General features: G+C 46.8%; 1 protein-coding gene across 1 annotated transcript in view; it reads right to left on the reverse strand.

Annotated features, from left to right (window-relative positions):
* Positions 1-2,643: 2,643 nt before the first annotated feature.
* The window catches only part of LOC148138497 (putative G protein-coupled receptor 139), an 84,667-nt gene continuing 67,660 nt past the window's right edge, over positions 2,644-19,650 (reverse strand). The window contains exon 2 of the mRNA XM_087981730.1: positions 2,644-3,551. Coding sequence (XP_087837856.1) covers positions 2,644-3,551 — 908 coding nt within the window. The remainder of the gene's footprint in view (positions 3,552-19,650) is intronic.

Genomic DNA, 19,650 nt, shown 5'->3' on the forward strand with positions numbered 1-19,650 from the left:
ATTCCCCTCTCTCTGTCCCCCCTCTCTCACCGTTCCCCTCTGTCTGTCCCCTCTCTCTCTGTCCCGCCTGACCCCCTGTCCTCCTCTCTCTGTTTCCCTCTCTCTGTCCTCTCTCTCTCTCTCTGTGTCCCCCTCTCTGTCCCTCTCTCACTGCCCCCCTCTCTCAATCCCCCGTACCTCTGCCCCCCTCGTTTTCCCCCCTCTCTGTCCCCCTTTCTCTGTCCCTCTCTCTCTGTACCCCTCTCTCCCTTTCACCCCTCTGTCTTCACCCCCCCGTACCCTCCTCTCCCTCTGTCTCCATCTCTCTGTCCACCCCTCTCTCTCTGTCCCCCTCTCTCTGTCCCCCCACTCACTATCCCCCTCTCTCTGTCCAACCTCTCTCTCCCCTCTCTTTACCCCCCTCTCTCCCCATCTCTCCCCACCTCTCTCCCGCCACTCTCTTGTCCCCCCTCTCTCTCTGTCCCCTCCCTCATACCGCCCCCCTCTCTGTTCCCCCTCTCTGTCCCCCCTCTCTGTCCGCCCCTCTCTCTGTCCCACCCTCTCTCTGTCCCCACTCTCTCTGTCCGTCCCCTCTGTCCCCCTCTGTTTTTCCTCCTCTTTCTTTCCCCCGCTCTCTTCATACCCCCTCTTTCTGTCCCCCTCTCTCTGTCCCCCACTCTCTGTCCCCCTCTCTCTGTCCCCCTCTCTCTGTCCTCCGCTCTCTGTCCCCCTCCCTCTCTATCTGCCCCTCTCTATCTGCCCCTCTTTATCTGCCCCTCTCTCTCTACCCCCATCTCTGTCCCCCTCTCTGACTCCCTCTCTCTGTCCCCTCTCTCTCTGTCCCCCTCTCTGTCCTTCTCTCTCTGTCCCCTCCCTCTCTCTATCCCCCTCTCTCTGTCCCACGTACCCTCTCTCTCTGTCCCCCTCTCTCTGTCCCCTCTCTCTCTGTTCCCTCTCTCTCTGTCCTCTCTCTCTCTCTATCCCCCTCTCTATGTCCCACGTACCCTCTCTCTCTGTCCCCCTCTCTCTGTCCCCCTTCTCTCTGTCCTCTCTCTCTCTGTCCCCCTCTCTCTGTCTCCCATCCCCTCTCTCTGTTACCCCCTTTCCCCCTCTCAGTCCCTCTCTCTCTGTCCCCCCTTTACACCTCTCTCTGCCCCCCTCTCTATACCCCCCTTTTTCTGTCCCCACTGCGTCTTTCCCCCCTCTCCCCGCTCTGTGTTCCTGTCTGTCCCCCCTCTCTGTCCCGCCACTCTCTCTCCACCCCTCTCTCTGTCCCCCCCCCCTCTCTCTGTCCCCCCTCTCTCTCTGTCACTCTCTCTCTCTGTCCCCTCTCTCTCTGTCCTCCCTCTCTCTGCCCCATTCGGCGGCACGGTGACACAGTGGTTAGCACTGCTGCCTCACAGCGCTAGAGACCTCGGTTCAATTACTGCCTCAAGCGACTGACTATGTGGAGTTTGCATGTTCTCCCCGTTTTTGCGTGGGTTTCCTCCGGGTGCTCCGGTTTGCTCCCACAGTCCAAAGATGTGCAGGTCAGGGGTATTGGCCATGCTAAATTGCCCGTAGTGTTAGGTAAGGGGTAAATGTAGGGATATGGGTGTGTTGCGCTTCGGCGGGTCAGTGTGGACTTGTTGGGCCGAAGGGCCTGTTTCCACACTGTAAGGAATCTAATCTAATCTAGTAATTCTCTCTGTCCCCACACGCTCTCCGTGCCCCCTCTCTCTGTGTCCCCCTCTCATACCCTCCTCTCTCTGTCACCTCCCTCTCTGTCCTCTGTCCCCCTCTCTCTCCCGTTCTATCTGAACCTGTCTCTCCCGTTCTCTCTGACCCCTCTCTCGTTAAGTCCTCCCCTATTTCTCTGTCTCTCCCTTGCCTCTCTCTCTCTCTGCTCCTTCACTCTCTCACTCTCGATCCACCTACCTCGTTCTCTCTTTCTCCCCACCTCCTCTGTTTCTCTCTGAATAAATATATCTCCCTCCTGCCCCTCCCTCCCTCTCTGACGCAGTCTGTCTCCCTGACGCGTCCCTCTCCCTCTGATCCAGAGACTGGGGAGGAGGGGGTAGTGGTTGGTGCTGTAGCTGCATGTGATTGGAGGGTTGGTTGTGAGATGACAGAGAGATGTAGGAGATGGGAGGAGGGGGGAAAATGGTGTAGAGACGGAATCGCCGGAGGGAGGCAGAGACGGCAGGAGAGAGAGAGTGCAGGGGAGGGGGGAGAGGAAAGAGTGGAGGCAGGTGGAGAGAGTGGGGGAGAGGAAATGGGGGGTCCAGTTTGGAGTGGGGGAGTCAGAGGGAGTTGAACCCAGCTCCTGAGCTCAGGGCGCGGTGCCTTCCCCTTCCCTGAGGACCAGGACTTGGGGCTGAGTCTGTCTCTCTCCAGCTCAGCTTCTCCAACAGAAAGACACACACCAACATCGGTCACTCTGCTGCTCGGCACGCTTTAATCAACATTTTTATTGGTTACAAATGGAAGTGATGGAGACAGTCAGTGGGATGGTGCCTTTTCTCACTGGCCCCTGAGTTGTGAGAAACATTGAAATGTTTCCCTGTAACCCCCCTGTGGGATAAGGATGGACAAACCAGCGCTACCCTCAGTCTGTTACCATAGCGACAGGCTACTCCATCGCTGAAACACTGAACTGAAATGAGAAAATCCCGGATGGATTGATTAATGAGGGAATTTGATGGATGGATGGATTTGGGTGAAGGGATATTTCAGCACATTCTTCAGCTGCTGCCTGAACTTAGTCTGGGTCACGGCATAAATCGCGGTGTTTGTGCAGCAACTGAGGAGCTGCAGCATGAAGCCCAATTCCTGCACAAACCATTCGAGATACACAGACTCATACCCAAAATCATACATCCGGGCCCATATAGAATACAGCATTAACATTGACCATAACAGGATGAAATTGGCCGAGATCACAAACAGTAAAATGATGGATTTTTTACGGTTTCTCATTTCAGTGTCAGACTGAGCGTCCCCATTGGTGTGAGCGCGGAGTCTCCTGCGGGCTCTGCTGGTCACTACAATGTGTCTGACGGTGAGAACATTGAGCAGCAGGATCAGGAGAAATGGGACACACGGGGTTAGAATGTGGTGGAGGAACTCGATTGTGACCCAGACACTGGAGACTAGAACAGCGACTGTTACATCACAAAACCAGGGGGCGTTCTCCAGCCAATACCGAGCCGAGAGCATAAAATACCAGAAAATGTCCTTTAAACAGCTCAGCACAGTCACTGCTCCCAGAACCACAGCCGCTGTTTTCTCACTGCAATATTTACTTTTCAGCTTCTGGCAACAAATGGCCACAAACCGATCAAAGGTGAATGTGACGGTGAACCAGACAGAGCAGTCAGTGGCTGCATAAAGCAGGACGGCGTGGATATTACACACGGGGATGGAGTACAGGAAATAAAACTGTTCCTCATAAACAATGGGAATGTGCCTCAGTATCAGGTCGAGGATAATGACCAGGAGATCCGCCGCTGCCATGGCCCCCAGGTAACGTCTGACACATGGAGACAATCCACAATCTTTATAAAGCAGGACGTAGATGGTCACTGCGTTAACTGTGATGAAGGAAAACAAACCCATTATCCATCAGCCTGGAGGCAAAGGGACCCGTTTGATCGGGGACCCAGTCAGATTTTCAAATGTGTCCCTATATTCAGGGATTTATTAAAATAATAGGAGCTGGAAAAATAAATGGGAAGGTCGGAATTACTGACAAAAATGTGACATAAACCACAAGAAACCTTCCCTCCCCAAACACACAGAGACACATCCATAAGGACAGATGGTTTCTAGAACATTCCCACACACTCGATCACTCGAGAGCAGACACAGGTCACTCCTTCCTAGTTCCTAATACGGAGGGTGGAAACGTTGCTGTCCTGAAGGATTCTCTCCCAGTTTCCTGAAGACAAACGGAGTTTGGGAATTCCTGTGTTTTGGTCTAAATTGTGGTCGATCCTGTGACGTGGAGAAATATAAACGCAGGGAAAATGTATTCACCCCTTTAACTGCCTGAGGGGCCTTCGGAACATTGTCTCCTTCTCCCTGGAACGGGATCTCTTCCCTCGGGATCTTATCATTTGTTCAATTCACTGTCGTCCGGCCTTTCACAAACAATGTCAGGGACAGAACGTTCCGGGGAATGTCAGTTATAGAATGTCAGGGACAGAACGTTCCGGGGAATGTCAGTTATAGAATGTTGGGGACAGAACGTTCCGGGGAATGTCAGTTATAGAATGTCAGGGACTGAGCGTTCCGGGGAATGTCAGTTATAGAATGTTGGGGACAGAACGTTCCGGGGAATGTCAGTTATAGAATGTTGGGGACAGAACGCTCCGGGGAATGTCAGTTACAGAATGTCGGGGACAGAACGTTCCGGGGAATGTCAGTTATGGAATGTCGGGGACAGAACATGCCGGGGAACTCTTTGACCTGTCCATCACCTTTCCCCCTACCCACCCCACCAACATGATGCACTGTGCCTGGGCACACTGTAACATTAATGGGGTGAGAGACAGAGGGTCCAATCACAGGAATGGGCATTAAAGGCATTGTCAGATCAGCTTAAAGGGTTAGATATACCACATTCTCAATCCAACGCACAGAACCAGTCCAGAAACTATCGACCCAGAGGAGATAGCTGTTCATCGTGGAACACTGTGTCGACCAGGCCAGTGTACTGCTCAGTACAACCCAGCAATCTGTCCAGATTCATCCATTACACTGGTCAATGCAATCCAGCGATCTGTCCAGAGTGGAGTACTGCAGACTACAGCAGTGCATTGATCTATAAACCCGGACTAGATATCTGTCCAGCACTGGGAGCTGTGCTGACCACAATAGGGCACTCATGTGTGAACCTGAAACAAATATCCATCCAGCATGGGGAGCTGCACAGACCACATCATTGCATTATCTATAAACCTCAACCAGAATGACTGACCAGCACAGCGATCTGTGCAGTGATCACCCGTGAATTAATCTGCATCCCAGGAGCAGTTACCCTCCAAGTGAGTAGGACTGTGTACACCATCCCAGTTCATTGATCTGTGACCCAGAAGCAGTTACCCTCCCAGCATGTAGGATGTTGTACTCAACCCCAGTGCATTGATCTGTAAACCAGGACCAGTTACCCTTGCAGCATGTATGACTGTGTACCTTACCCCAGTGCATTGATCTGTAACCCAGGAGCAGTTACCCTCGCAGCATGTAGGACTGTGTACACCACTCGAGTGCATTGATCTGCAACCCAGGAGCACTTACACTCCCAGCATGTAAGACTGTGTACATCACCCAGTGCATTGATCTGAAACCCAGGAGCAGTTACCCTCCCAGCATGTAGGACTATGTACACCATCCCAGTGCATTGATCTATAACCCAGGAGCAGTTACCCTCCCAACATGTAGGACTGTGTACACCATCCCAGTGCATTGATCTGTAAACCAGGAGCAGTTACCCTCCCAGCATGTAGGACTATGTACACCATCCCAGTGCATTGATCTATAACCCAGGAGCAGTTACCCTCCCAGCATGTAGGACAGTGTACACCACCCCAGTGCAGTGATCTGCAACCCAGGAGCAGTTACCCTCCCAGCATGTAGGACTGTGTACACCATCCCAGTGCATTGATCTGTAAACCAGGAGCAGTTACCCTCCAGCATGTAGGACAGTGTACACCACCCCAGTGCAGTGATCTGCAACCCAGGAGCAGTTACCCTCCCAGCATGTAGGACTGTGTACACCATCCCAGTGCATTGATCTATAACCCAGGAGCAGTTACCCTCCCAGCATGTAGGACTGTGTACACCATCCCAGTGCATTGATCTATAACCCAGGAGCAGTTACCCTCCCAGCATGTAGGACTGTGTACACCATCCCAGTGCATTGATCTATAACCCAGGAGCAGTTACCCTCCCAGCATGTAGGACTGTGTACACCACCCCAGTGCATTGCTCAGTAACACTGTGTTAGATCCCTGTCCAGCGTGGGGAAACTTGCAGCCCGGGCTGGAAGTGACAGGATGTGCAGCTCCTATCCATTTACAGCTCCATCTCTCCATTGTTGCCCTGACAAGGGGGTGTTCTGGGTGTGAACATCACTGCCAGAGAGAGATGGCGGGCGAATCACTTTAAATCTCACCACATGGGAGGGGTTTGGGAAATAGACAGAGAGGGGGAGACTGAGAGACAGTGTTATGGAAGGTTGTGTTCCCAGGTTTCAGAATGCTGAAAAGTAGACACTTCGATAACATCCTGTAACAGGAGCCTGTCTTCCTAGGAAAGATGGGTAAAAGTGATATTGGTGTGAGGTCAGATGATGGGGAGTTTTGGATGAGCATTTGTTCTACAACTTTGTAAATGGAGTCCTTCATGGCTGGAGGTAAACACCAGCACCAGATGCCCCTGGATATTCCGTGATCCCTGACACTGATGTCATCTTTAAAAGCCCAATGGGCAACGATTGAGCTTTCTCTGTTTGGAGCTACCCTGCACAGTTTACCCCGAGCATGGCAGATTACACCACAGTTTGTCAACAATTACACCACGGTTTGTCGACAGGGGCACGGAGGTCCTGGTGGATGGGCTAGTACAGAGGGGGACCATTCTCTTCCCAGAGGCAGCGACACCACCAGACCCACCGAGCATGGTCTGAGCTCACCACCCAGCTCAGTGCAGTATCTGCAGTATGAAGAAATGTCCAGCAATACAGGACAAGCATCTTTAACCTTCCCAGCTCTGTCAGGATAAGGGTCACCGTATTCTCTTTGCTCCCTCACAGTCACTGTAAATCTGTTACAGCACCGACCCCCGAACAAGGCTCATGGTCCACCACTCTCACTGCCGCATGCTGCACCTTCTCTCTCTGTCTCTGTCTTTCTGTCTCTCTGTCTCTCTCTCTCCCTCTCTCTCCCCCTCCCTCCACTTCACCCCCACACTAATAACACTGCATGGATACAACACTGTGGACTGACTCCCTCCGGACACTTCACCATGACTCCCTCCCCACCTACACTAACACTAACAGCAGGACACCCACTCCCACCCTCACTCCCTCCCCCCACTTCTCCCATTTCAGGAGAAACAGCCTGGAATAGGACAGGAAGGGCCTATCCGGGTGGTGGGGTGCCCGATATCCATTACCTCACCCGCTCCCTTCGCCATGTGTGGAGGACCCTGGTATGAGCCGGAGAGGACCAGTACACCTCGTGTGGAGATTCTGAAACATCCACATCCCACCGACCGAGTAAGGAGCAATGTTCAGTGAAGGGCAATTCTCACTTTAAACCCACTGGCAGCTCCGTTTCCCCCCCGGCACAACTTAGAAGCCGTGGCCCTGATGCCATCTCCCTTTTGTGTCGAGCTGGTACACATGGAATTCCCCGGTCTCGGTGGGCAGGAGGGTGGGCTCACATCACATCGTCACCACCACGTCCCAGGAAGGGAGCACGGAGGCTCCATCCTACACCTCCCCCTGTAAACAGCTCAGATACTGAAACTAATCTGTGATAGTTCCTGCCCTCCCCACTTGTCCTGACATCTTCAACAATCTGTGCTCATATACACGCAGCGCTCTCTGTTCCTGCAGCCCCCTTATAATGTCACAGCCTGGTTTAAACTGCCGTTCATTGTCTTTCCTACCAAAGTGTATGATCTCACACTGCTCTGCACTGATCCCCATCTGCCATAATCCCGAACACTATATCAACGTGTGATTGTCCTGTTAGAGTTCCACACTCTCCTCCATAGACTTCAGACTTCTTCCAAGTTTGGTGCCATCTCCAAACATTGAGATTGTTATAGCGTCACAGTCCCCATGAAACAACTGAAATCCTGCCCCACATACACGAGTGTGAGCAAGTGAAATACTGATATATTCCGATGGACAAAGTAGAATAATGACATGCTGTCAATGGAGCAACAAAAGTCCTGACACACACCAGACGGAGCAAATGAAATATTGACAAACCACAGAGCAAAAGAAATCCGGATAGGTCCCACTTCTCGATATTCATCCGGGTATAATGTGATGAAGTTGAAAGTAGGTACTGTACCTTTAAGAGAGATGGAATGCTGTTCTGAACTGAGAGCGTACAAGCTCCTGTGGTATGAGAGGAATGCAGACCCAGACACAGTATATTGCTATCGAGCTGGAGTTGGGTAATAAGCAGTTAAAAGAAAAAGGGTCCCAGATTTGTGCATAGTTGATGTAAAATGTTCACTTTCAGAGTGAAAAAATAAATTGATGTTTTTATTTCAACAGTGGAATTTGGCAGATCTGTCCATCATATTTTAACAGTTTACAAGGCGAATTAAGCATTTCTTTATGTTACATTTAAGTTACCAGATGAGCTTCACGCGGTGTCCTCACCATTCCCTTGTGTGTATCTGTGTGTCTCTGTGTGGGGCAGGTCTGGCAGTCTCTGTGGGGCTTAAAGTGATGCAATGCCACCCTCTGCTGGCCTCCACACGCCACTGCACAGGCATTGGCAGAGGATGAAAATCAGCAGGGATTCATTCAGAGATGGGGAGGGCGAGGGCAGCTGCTCACAGCACCATCCAAACTGATGTCTTATCCATGTACTGATCTAAATGTCCTTTAAACGTTGCAACTGTCCCTGCTTTCACCACTTCCTCAGGAAGTTCATTCCAAACATAAGCCAGCTTCTGTAACATAATTATCTCTCATGTCTTTCGTAAATCTTTTTTCCTCGCACCTTAACAATCCCTCAGTTTTGAATCCCCAGCTCTAGAGAAAAGACATCAGCCCTTCAGCTTCTCTGTAACCCGCATTATTTTATAAACCTCTGTAAAGTTACTGCTTAATTTCATATTCTTCAGTGCAAAAAGTCCCAGCCGATCCAGCCTTTCCTATTCGCTCACTCCCTCCTTTCCCAGCAACATCAGGGTTAATCTCTTCTGAACCCTCTCCAGTTTAATAATATCAACGTCAGTAATATCAAAGTGAATAGTCAAGTTATTTTCTAAGGGTATGGGGAGTGCAAAACTAGAGGACATAGGCTTAAGGTGAGAGGGGAAGCATTTAAAAGTGACCTAAGGGGCAGCGTTTTTACCCAGAGGGTGGTGTGCCTATGGAATGAGCAGGGTGACCAGACTGGACACAGTATTCCAGAAGAGATCTCACCAATGTCCTGTACAACCACAACATGACATCCCAATTCCGATACTCAAAGGTCTGTCCTATGAAGACATGTGTGTTAAACACCTTCTTAACCACACTATCTATGAGATGCAAATTTTAAAGAATTATACCCGACGGCCTAGGTTTCTGTACTACAGCACTGTCAAAGGCTCTACTTTTAATTGTATAGGTCCTGCTGTTGTTTGATTTACCAAACCCAATACCTCGCATTAATCCAAATTAAACTCCATCAGCCGCCCCTCAGCCCAGTGAGTGATATTACTGTCACCTCCCCCTCCCCCTTCAATTTTAAAACGCCCATCCGTCTCCAGGATGCCAACACACTCCGGCCTGGATTTCCACAAAGACCCTGAGCTTGGGTTGCCTTGTATGATTAGGGGGAGGAGGGACAGATTGCAGACACAGTCAGTGGGGAGGAGAGGCTGGGCAGTAATCAGCGGTCTGGTGTTATTTCATGGTTTTAGGAAATGGGGAGTCGCACATGAGAGTTGGGTAAGAGTGATCGGTGTTTTGGGGTCAGAAATTAAGGTCTTCCTTCATCTCTGGTGTTCAGTAATAAATATCTATTTGAGACCCTTCATTGGGCAGAGTATGGCTGCAGGATTTCTTTCCTTAATATTGCAGACTACAGATAATAGCAATTAAAGATATTTATAGTTAATTTCGATGGCACAGCACGTACACTCAATATCTTACAGTTGAGACAAATATCTTGCATTTGTTTAATAATACAAAGTGTTGTTCTAATTCAGTAATGGTAACTTGATTATAATAAATCCACACCAAGCTGAAAATGTGCACTAAAATATGACCCAAAATCTGGGGATGGTAGTGTGGTGGGTAGTGTCCCTGTCTCTGAGCCAGAGCTCTGGATTTGATTCCAATTCCTGAACTTGTATGGTAGTATTCCTAGCTCTGGGCTAGAAGGCCTGGATTCAAGTCCTGCCTGTTGCAGAGGTATGTCCCAGCATGTCAGGACAGTCTGATGAACAAACACACAGGATAATACTGTTACAGCTTTATGGGTATTGCTGAGTGATGCTAGTATCCCTATCTCCGGGCACAAAGGTCCAGGCGCAAAGGCCATAGAAGTGTCTCAGGATACATCTGAACAAACTGATTAAAATGGATTTAGAATTGTGACCTGATGGAAAAGGAAGAGGTGTCAGTATTGCATTTCAGAATTTAGGCCCAGGATGACTGAAAGTACAGCCATTCGTGTTGATTGGGGTCACATTTCGCAGCAGAAAAGGTTTATAAAATCAAAATGGTCATGGATAAGGTGAGTAGTCAGGGGTTTTTCCCCAGGTTAGGGGCGTCCACAACTAGAGGCCATTGGTGGAAAGTGAGACGGGAAAGGTTTTGAGGAGGCGTAGAGGGCACCATTTCACACAGAGGGTGGTGTGCGTATGGAATGAGCTGCCAAAGGAAGTGATGGAGGCTGGTACACCTACAGCATCTGGGTACTGAGAGACCTGGCGAGCTTTTCTACCAATTTCTGTATTTGTTTAAAAAATGCATTCAGTTTAACACAGGTATTCTGAATAAATTAAACATTTTTATCTTTTTACTGACGCAGGGACATATAAACATATTTCAAATTGACCGAGACCATTTTCTGCGAAGTGTATGGCTCTGTGTATGACAGCAGCAATGATGCACCGACATGGAACAGAGAATGTGATGGAGACATAGTTTGGACAATGTACAAGGAGACCTCACATGGTCCAGTTTGGGAGAGGATGACATTACCGTGTGATTCAATTCAGAGAGGGAGAAAATGTAAATGCCTGAAAAGGAACGGCCTATTGCACTCTCTCTCCTTCATTGTTCCTCATCACAGCAATGTGTGCGAGCTAACAAAAAACCTCTACAGTCATCGTTACCATTCTTATTTTTATGGAATCCGTGCAGTGTAGAAACATGCCCTTCGACCCAACAAGTCCATACCAACCTTCCCAACCCATTTCCCTATATTTACCCCTGACTATTGCAAATAACCTAGAAATCCATGAACACTATGGACAATTTAGCATGACCAATATACCGAACCTACACAGTTTGTGGTAGGAAACTGGATCACCCATTAGAAGCTCACACAGACAAGGGGAGAATGTGCAAACTCCACACAGACAGTAACCCAAGGCTGGAATCGACCCCAAGTCCCTGGTGCTGTGAGGCAGCAGCGGTAACCACCGTGCTACCCTTTGGATGATCCCTAACCAGAATTCACTGGAATCTACTCAATGCCGAAAGCAAAGGGAATTCAGCCAAATCCAAACTCTCCCAGGATGAAATCCCATTGCTAGCAGCTTGTATGAGTACAATATCTTCAGAAGCAGAATAACATTTTGGACAATCTCACAATTTTTCCTTTGTCATGAGTTCCAATAATATTTGGACCCAAGTTCATTAAAGTTAAAATTGCAGAGATTGTGTGTGTGTGTGTGTGTGTGTGTGTGTGTGTGTGTGTGTGTGTGTGTGTGTGTGTGTGTGTGTGTGTGTGTGTGTGTGTGTGTGTGTGTGTGTGTGTGTGTGTGTGTGTGTGTGTGTGTGTGTCAGTGTTTTTAGAAAGGCAAATATTGATTGTATATTTGCAATACCCAAACAGTTTGCCATTCATCTTTCCATCACAGTTTTGAGTAACATTGCTCCGGATCCTAAACGTGTTGTTTTAGCAGATTAAAGAAACTAGCCTGACTTGTTCCTAAAACTGACCCTGACCCAATCTGAGACCAATATCATCGGCCATCTCACCAACCTGGTTACATTTAACATTTGTTGTGAGCAGTGGAGGAGTGGGACGAGAAAAGGAAACAGTGACCCAAAAAGCCGTGGAACTATAGACCGGTGAGCTTGATGTCAGTTGTGGGTAAGTTGCTGGAGGGGATTCTGAGGGACACGATTTACATACATTTGGGAAGGCAAGGGTTGATTGAAGTAGACAACGTAGCTTTCTGCATGGGAAATCATGTCTCATTAATTTGGTTGAGTTTTTTGAAGAGGTGACAAAGAAGATTGATGAAGGCAGTTTGGTAGACATTGTCTGTATGGACCTCAGCAAGGTGTTCATTTAAAGAACAAAGACCAAAGAAAATGTACAGCCCAGGAACAGGCCCTTCGCCCTCCAAGCCTGAGCCGATCCAAATGTACTGTCTAAATCTGTCGGTCAATTCCTAAGTATCTGTATCCCTCTGCTCCCCACCTACTCATGCATCTGTCCAGAGGCATCTTAAATTAATCTACCGTGCCTGCCTCCACCACATCTGCTGGAAAAGCGTTCCAAACGCCCACCACCTTCTACGTGAAGTACTTACCGCGTGTATCCCCCTTAAACCTTCCACCTCTCACTTTGAAAGCACGACCTCTCGTTATTGAATCCTTCACCCTGGGAAAAAGCTTGTCTCTAACCACCCTGTCTATACACTTCGTGATTTTGCAAACCTCAACCAGGACCCCCTCAATCTCCTTTTTTCTAGGGAAAATAAACCTAATCTACTCAGCCTCTCTTCATAGCTAGTATTTCATTCTGATTGGTAGACAGATTAGTAAGTTTTAGTCACGTGGGATACAGAGGAAGCTAGTCACATTTGGCCTGAAGGAAAAGTGGTAGTGTTCAGACTGGAGGCTTGTGAGCAGCAGTGTGCTGCAAGAATCAGTACTGAGTTCACTGCATTTCATTAATTATATAAAGGATATGGATGTGAATATTGGGGCCAGAGTTAGTAAGTTCACAGATGACACCAGAAAGGTGGTGTAGTAGATTATCTCAGAGTACAACGAGACCACAATTAGATGGGAGTGACAGATGAAGTTTAATTTAGATAAATACGAGGTTTTGTATTGTGTGAAGGCAAATCAGGGCAGAAATTATACACTTAATGATAAGGTCCTGAAGCATGCTGTGAAATAAAGGGACCGAGCAATGCAGGTATTTTGTTCCTTGAAAGTGGAGTCGCAGGTCGACAGTGTGGTGCAGAACACATTTGGCACATTTGCCTTAATCAGTCAGAGCATTGAGTACAGGAGTTGTGGTGGTATGTTGTATCTGTACAGGATGTTGGTGAGGCCACTTTAACAATACTGCATACAACTCGGGTTTCTGCAGAAAAGATTTACACAGATGTTCCAGGACTGGAGGTTTTAGCTTTAGGGAGAGGGTGATTAGGTTGAAGTGTTTCCCCCTGGAGTGTCAGAGGTTGAGGGGTGACAATATAGAGTTTTATAAAACCAGCAGGGGCATGGATATTCTGAACAGCCACGTTCTGCTCCCCAGGATAGGGGAGTCCAGAACAAGAGGGCTTAGGCTGAAGGCAGGAGGGCGAATGATTTAGAATGGACCTGAAGATAAATGTTTCACACAGAGAGTGGTGTGTGCATAGAAAGTGCTGTCAGAGGAAGTAGTGAAGGCGGTTACAGTCGCTCATTTAAAAGTATCTGAGAGGAGGAATATTGGCCAAATGCTGGCAAATGGGACTGGATCTGATTTGATATCTGATCGGAGTGAACAGATTGGACTAACGGGTCTGTTTCCGTTCTGCATGACTCTCTGATGCTATAAGAGGGATGACAAAAAATTCTGAAAGGACCTTTCAAGTCGGAATTCTCTTCACTGGAAGTTTATTGTGCCTTATGCTCATATTGATTGAAAGCTGCGTTAGGTAAATATTTGACAGAGAAGTGAGTCATGCATAATGGGACACAGATAGGAAAGTGGGGCTGAGACCCCAACTTGATCAGCCACAATCTTAATGCCTGGGGGAGAAGGCTCAAAGTGTCTAATGACCCATTCCTGCTCCTTCGTCCCATGTTCCTGTGTTCAATTCAGCCGCTCAAACATGCTAGACAGGAGCAGTTGGAGGCTACTTATTCCTATAACCTGGTGCACATAAACAAAGGAGACCATTCAGCCCTCCAAGACTGTCCCACACGGTTTGAGGTGATTTGGGAAATGTAATTGGAAAATCCAGGCTGGATATGAAAGAGGCCCCTCATCTCTCTTTGCAGAGCTCCCCCTCTCTGCAACTTGTGCTTCATTTGTTGGTCATTTTGTAGACCCAGATTCACTGTGAATACAGCCCACATACCTCACCAAGCAATGGCTCACAAAAACCTCTGGTCCCCCTGACTGAAACATTCAAGAAAAGAACTTTCATGAAAATAACACCCACTAACTTTCAAATAACAGAATGGGAGAACATCAGAATCAGGGGAAGGTCGTTCACTCCCCAAGCCTGCCTTGCCCTTCACTAAGATCATGACTGATCTGCTCTTGGTCTCAAATCCTTTTTCATACCCATTTATTCATCAACCTCATCTCTCTGACAGGTCAACATCTATCTACCTCCTCTTCAAATACTTTCAGTCATCTTGCTCCCCAACACTCGTGAGAAGAGAAATCCTGACATTCAATCCCACCTGTTTGAAGAAAACACTTGCTGCTCCTATATCATGTCTTATTGATATGAACAAAATAGGTTGACACAAAGGTTCAGATAAAAATGACTGGCCCTGATGTCAAGGCAGTGGTTGACTTCTGTTTACACCAAGGAGCTGGACTTAATGGGAATCAAAGTAAACTGTCCAGTGTTTGGTGTCAAACATGGCACAAAGGAAGGTTTTCATCATCTCAGTTCTGGGTCACCTCTGTGGGAGCTCCTTAGGGTAGCTTCCTCTTCACAAACATCTTCAGCTGCTTCATCAATGTCTCCCCGACCCACCCTCCCCACCATAAGATCAGAAGTGGGGATGGTCGCTGAAGATTCCACAATGTTTGGAACATTTTGTCCCCCCTCAGCTCCTGAACTGGTCTGTGTCCATTTGCCGCAAGACCCAGACTCCATTGAGACTTGTGCTGATAAAGTGTGAGTAGCATTCATGTAACAGCACATTGCCACAGTAGAACAAGAGTTCATTCAGCACCTAACGCCGGTTTCACAGGAATATGAGGAAGCCATTCAGCCCATTGACACTATTGGAGAAGAACAGGGATAGCCCATTCAGTGCCTCCAGCCTATTACTCAGGAAGGGAAGGGAAAGTTTCTGTTTCAGATGCAATGTGACTGGTCAAACTACTCGGTGGTAAGCCAAACACTATTTACTTAAACACGAAAGATGAAACAAAACCAAAGAAAGAGGAATTTAGAATAACGTAATTATATAGGACAGCTTAACAGAATAATAGATCTAGGAGCTATTACTAATGAACTATTACAATATTGGAAACTCCCATAAACACAGCCCTTGGCAAAAAGAAATATTCAGACACAGAATGTCACAAACATCTCTCCAATCCAGGAATTAAAAACAGCAGCAAGAGAAAATTCAGAGAGAGTAGCAACCAGGAGACATCCACTGAAGCTTCCAACTCTGTGGAGACCCCAATAGTTTCTGATGTTGCCAAGAAACCAAAACCCAGTGATCCTAACCTGCGATAGCTGGCCACACCCATTCAGGCTGCATTATAACAAACCCAAGGCGTCCCTCGCTGTTTACTCGAGTGGTCTTAACTAGCCAGCTTGGTAACAATCGTTGAATCTCTCTCTTAAATTAAACAAGGACAAAATAACCTCTTAAAGCTGCAGCATTGTCACACTTGTCAGCACATCGAGCTGTCAAACAGGAACCCAGTCAGGCACTTGGCCCTGTCCAATCGGACGAGGAAGTAGCTAGTCAGTCTCTTGAGCCACTTACACAGGGACAGTAGGAGGCCATTCCCACCATAATGCACTTACACGGGGGCAGAATGAGGTAATTTATGCTGATTCCTGATGAATATCTTATGCCCGAAACGTCGATTCTCCTGGTTCTCGGACGCTGCCTGACCTGCTGTGTTTTTCCAGCAATCCACCTCTCTACTCTGATCTCCAGCATCGGCAGTCCTCACTGTCTCCAAATTGATGCTCTAACATGATGAACAAGTGGAGAGAGGCTGCACAGACAGACTACTCCACTTTGTCCCTCTTGGCTCCATTGCTTATAGGACTTTAACATGGTTCTCTTGCGGTGAGCAGAGAAACCATATATCTTGTGTGAAGTCTCAATAAGGCATTTTTCATCTCCGAGAAGCCAGCCTGGTGTTCTCTATGTAGGGCGGAAGTGGGTGGGAATGGCAACCTGTTTCAGATGGAAGGTATTGTGGCTGCTGTTGTGGATACTGAGCAACCTGACGTTCAGTATGGGTTCACACGCCGACTGCACAATAACGTGGGAGGGTTAGTAAAGGCATATAAACTATTAGGAAAATCACATTAGACTGATGAATGGACTCTCTAAGTTCAAATAATGCTGATCTTGTTCATGTTGATCTTGTCTAGTGCACGTCCTGTGCAGTGTAACCTGTATGCCTTACTCTGTCCAAATCTATTTCCACCCGATGATCTGTCTGGCCATGCTGACTATGATCTGCCTCCACTGCTCATACATAAAGTGTTTCCCTGTACTGAGGTACACTTGGCAATAAATCAAACCAATCAATCCTGGTTAAAGTATGGAATTTCTCTCCCTGTCAATGTCTCTTTTGGAAATAAATGATCGCTGCCACTCCTCGTGATTCAGTATCACCATTTCTTCGTCTCTCACAGCTCTACAGATTAAACACTCAGCTTCTTCACTTTATTCTCATGTTACCATCATCGGTGTCTGTGGAAAGGAGATAATTCCTTACAAAGGTGATCAAATCTGTACAGAGTGCCGCAAATGCTCTCTCAGCAAAGCTCTGCAACAGCAGGAAGATGGCTTTACTTATGTACTCGAAGCATCTTACAATGAAGGACAGCACACCATTGAATGCACCCATTACTTACACAGGGTTTGATTCGGAGCATTCAGCATAGACTTGTGAGTAGGAGATCATGCTTCCCAACTTTCTTCGAGTCCTTTGGTGAAGTGACCAAGAAGTTTGATGAGGGCAGAGCGGTAAACGTAGTCTCTACGGATTTCAGTCAGACCTTTGATAAGGTTCCACATGGCAGGCTGATCTGGAAGGTTCCATCACGTAGAATGTTGGGGGATTTGGCCAATTAGATACACTGTTGGCTTGTTGGTAGGAAGCAGAGGATTTAGTGGAAGGATGCTTGTCAGACCGGAGGCTGGGTACATAGCTGTTTGTTATCTATGATTTGGTTGAGACTGTACAAAGCATGATTAGTAAGTTCGCAGATGACACTAAAATAAGTGGTATTGTGATTAGTGAGAAAGAGTATCAGAAATTGTAACAGGCCCTTAATCAAGTGGGCAAGTGGGCCGAGAAATGGCAAATGGAAGTAAATATAGAAGTGTGAGGTCTTGCATTTTGGATTCTCAAATCAAGATAGGAGTTCCATGGTGCATGGGAGAGCCTTAAGGGGTGTAGGGTGCAGAGAGACCTTGGCGTTCAGGTGCATGATTCCCTGAGAGTGGAGTCACAGGTCGACAGGGCAAGGAAAAGGGCATTTGCGACACTGGCCTTCATCAGGCAAGACATTGAGTATAGAAGTTGGGACCTTATGTTGCAGTTACACAGGACTTTGGTAAGGCCGCACTTGGAGTATTGCGTTCAGTTTTGTCACCTTTGTTATAGGGAGGATGTTATGAAATTAGAAAAAGTGCAGAAGAAATTTACAAGGACGTTGGCAGGACGCAACGGTCTGAGTTATAGGGAGAGGTTGGACAAACTAGGACCTTTTCTTTAGAGTGGAGGAGACTGAGGGGGGAACCTTATAGAGCTGTAGAAGATCATGAGGGATATGGATAGGTTCTCAGTCTTTTACAAGGTTTAGAAAATTGAGGACGAGAGGGGATCAGTTTAAGGTTAAAGGGGAAGGAGTAAAAGGGAACCTGAGGGGCCACTTCTTTACACAGAGGGCTGGTACGTGGATGAGCTGCCAGTAGATGTGGCTGAGGGGGCACATTAACAGCATTTCAAAAGCATTTGGATAAATATGTGGATCGGAAAGGACTGGAAGTATATGGGCCAACTGCAGGGCAATGGGTTTAGCGCGGATGGACATTTACAAAGTGGAGTCAAACCCTTCTGTTAATTAAAACCAAAGCCCCAGAAAAGCTCGCCTCACCTCATAATCTGTTAAAATATGAGTGGCACAGATCTCCTAAATTCAACTATTTAAACAAAAATTAGCAAGTTAATTTCTTAACTTTAATAGTGAACACTAAACAACAACTATTCACGATTCCAAGCCCCTCTTGTCTTAGCTACTTACTATCTGACTCCGACTCTGTAAAAATATGCTATTCCAACAACCCACATATGAAAACATTACAATCTCAAGACCACACATTCTCTATCTTCCCCGCTGTGTTCACTCTTTCAGCTGCTGATCTCCTGGATCATTTTTTTTTACTTAAGTAGGTTTGACATGAACATGTGTCTTTGAAAGAGAGTGTTTGAGATGGCCAGTTAGCACGCCTGCTCTACAGCAGTTACACTGCTGTTAGATGGCAGTGGCTCTCCCACTAGTGTTCAAAATGCTGGGTTTATTTACTTCTCATGAGACAATAATTCTCATAATTTGATTGCTTTCCAGGTGTCCAAACAATAATATTCACATTCTGTTGGGTTCTGGTATCCTGAGCACTATTTAAACTCTTTGGTTGTCTTTGAATTATTGTCAAAACAGCAACCAAAACTCAGGTTTCCATTTCCCAGCTAATTGATACATGTGGAAGAGTGTGACTTTTAGCTGGCATCTGTGGCTGTACTTTCTATTCAGAAAAAACCCGTTCTGTCTTAAAATGACCGGACATGCTTTCGGCTTCATAACACCGCCCCACTTCAAAAAAAAACATGAAATGGCAGAATGAAAAGATGGTTTCATTTCTTTTCCTCTAATTCTTAATCCCATTATTATGAATTACAAACGTATTAATCTAAGCTATACCATACATATTAATTCTGCACACATATATATAACACTGCAATAAGTCAGATTTTATCTAAATTTTTTTCTTTAAATCCGCGATAACGCATCTGCTATCACATTTTAGGACTCACAGCATGTACATTTTGTAAAGTTAAAGTCGGTAAGATAAGACTCAAATGAAATAGTCTCATAATCTGGTCTTTAAATATTCCAAAAAATGCGAGAGGTATGTCGTTCTGCACAACCATCTCCGACAATTCCTTTGTCATATAAACATTAAAATGTTGTCAGTCCAGTGCTAAACTTAATCATTCTTTTTCAATAATGGAGATGTTGTATTTTTCTTTCTGGTGGATATTGAGTTTTTTCGGCAAGTAGCCAATTGGTCATTCAATTACATCATCATTTTTCTGTATCAATCCATCTTCGACCATCCCGAGCATCAAACACAATTTTCAAAGGGTTTCAGAATATTTGGTTCAGCTAAAACTGGTGCGGTGATTAATCCTGCTTTAAAATTCTCAAATGCCTCCTGGCATTGTTCTGTCCACCACAATACTGTGTTCTTCTTTAATAAATCCATTAGTAGTGCCAATACACTGCTGAAGTTTGCAACAAACTTCCGATAGAATC

This window comes from Chiloscyllium plagiosum, unplaced genomic scaffold (assembly GCF_037043375.1).
Source record: "Chiloscyllium plagiosum isolate Xiang-an unplaced genomic scaffold, Cpla_swu_hap1 HiC_scaffold_40, whole genome shotgun sequence".
Classification (NCBI taxonomy): Eukaryota; Metazoa; Chordata; class Chondrichthyes; order Orectolobiformes; family Hemiscylliidae; genus Chiloscyllium; species Chiloscyllium plagiosum.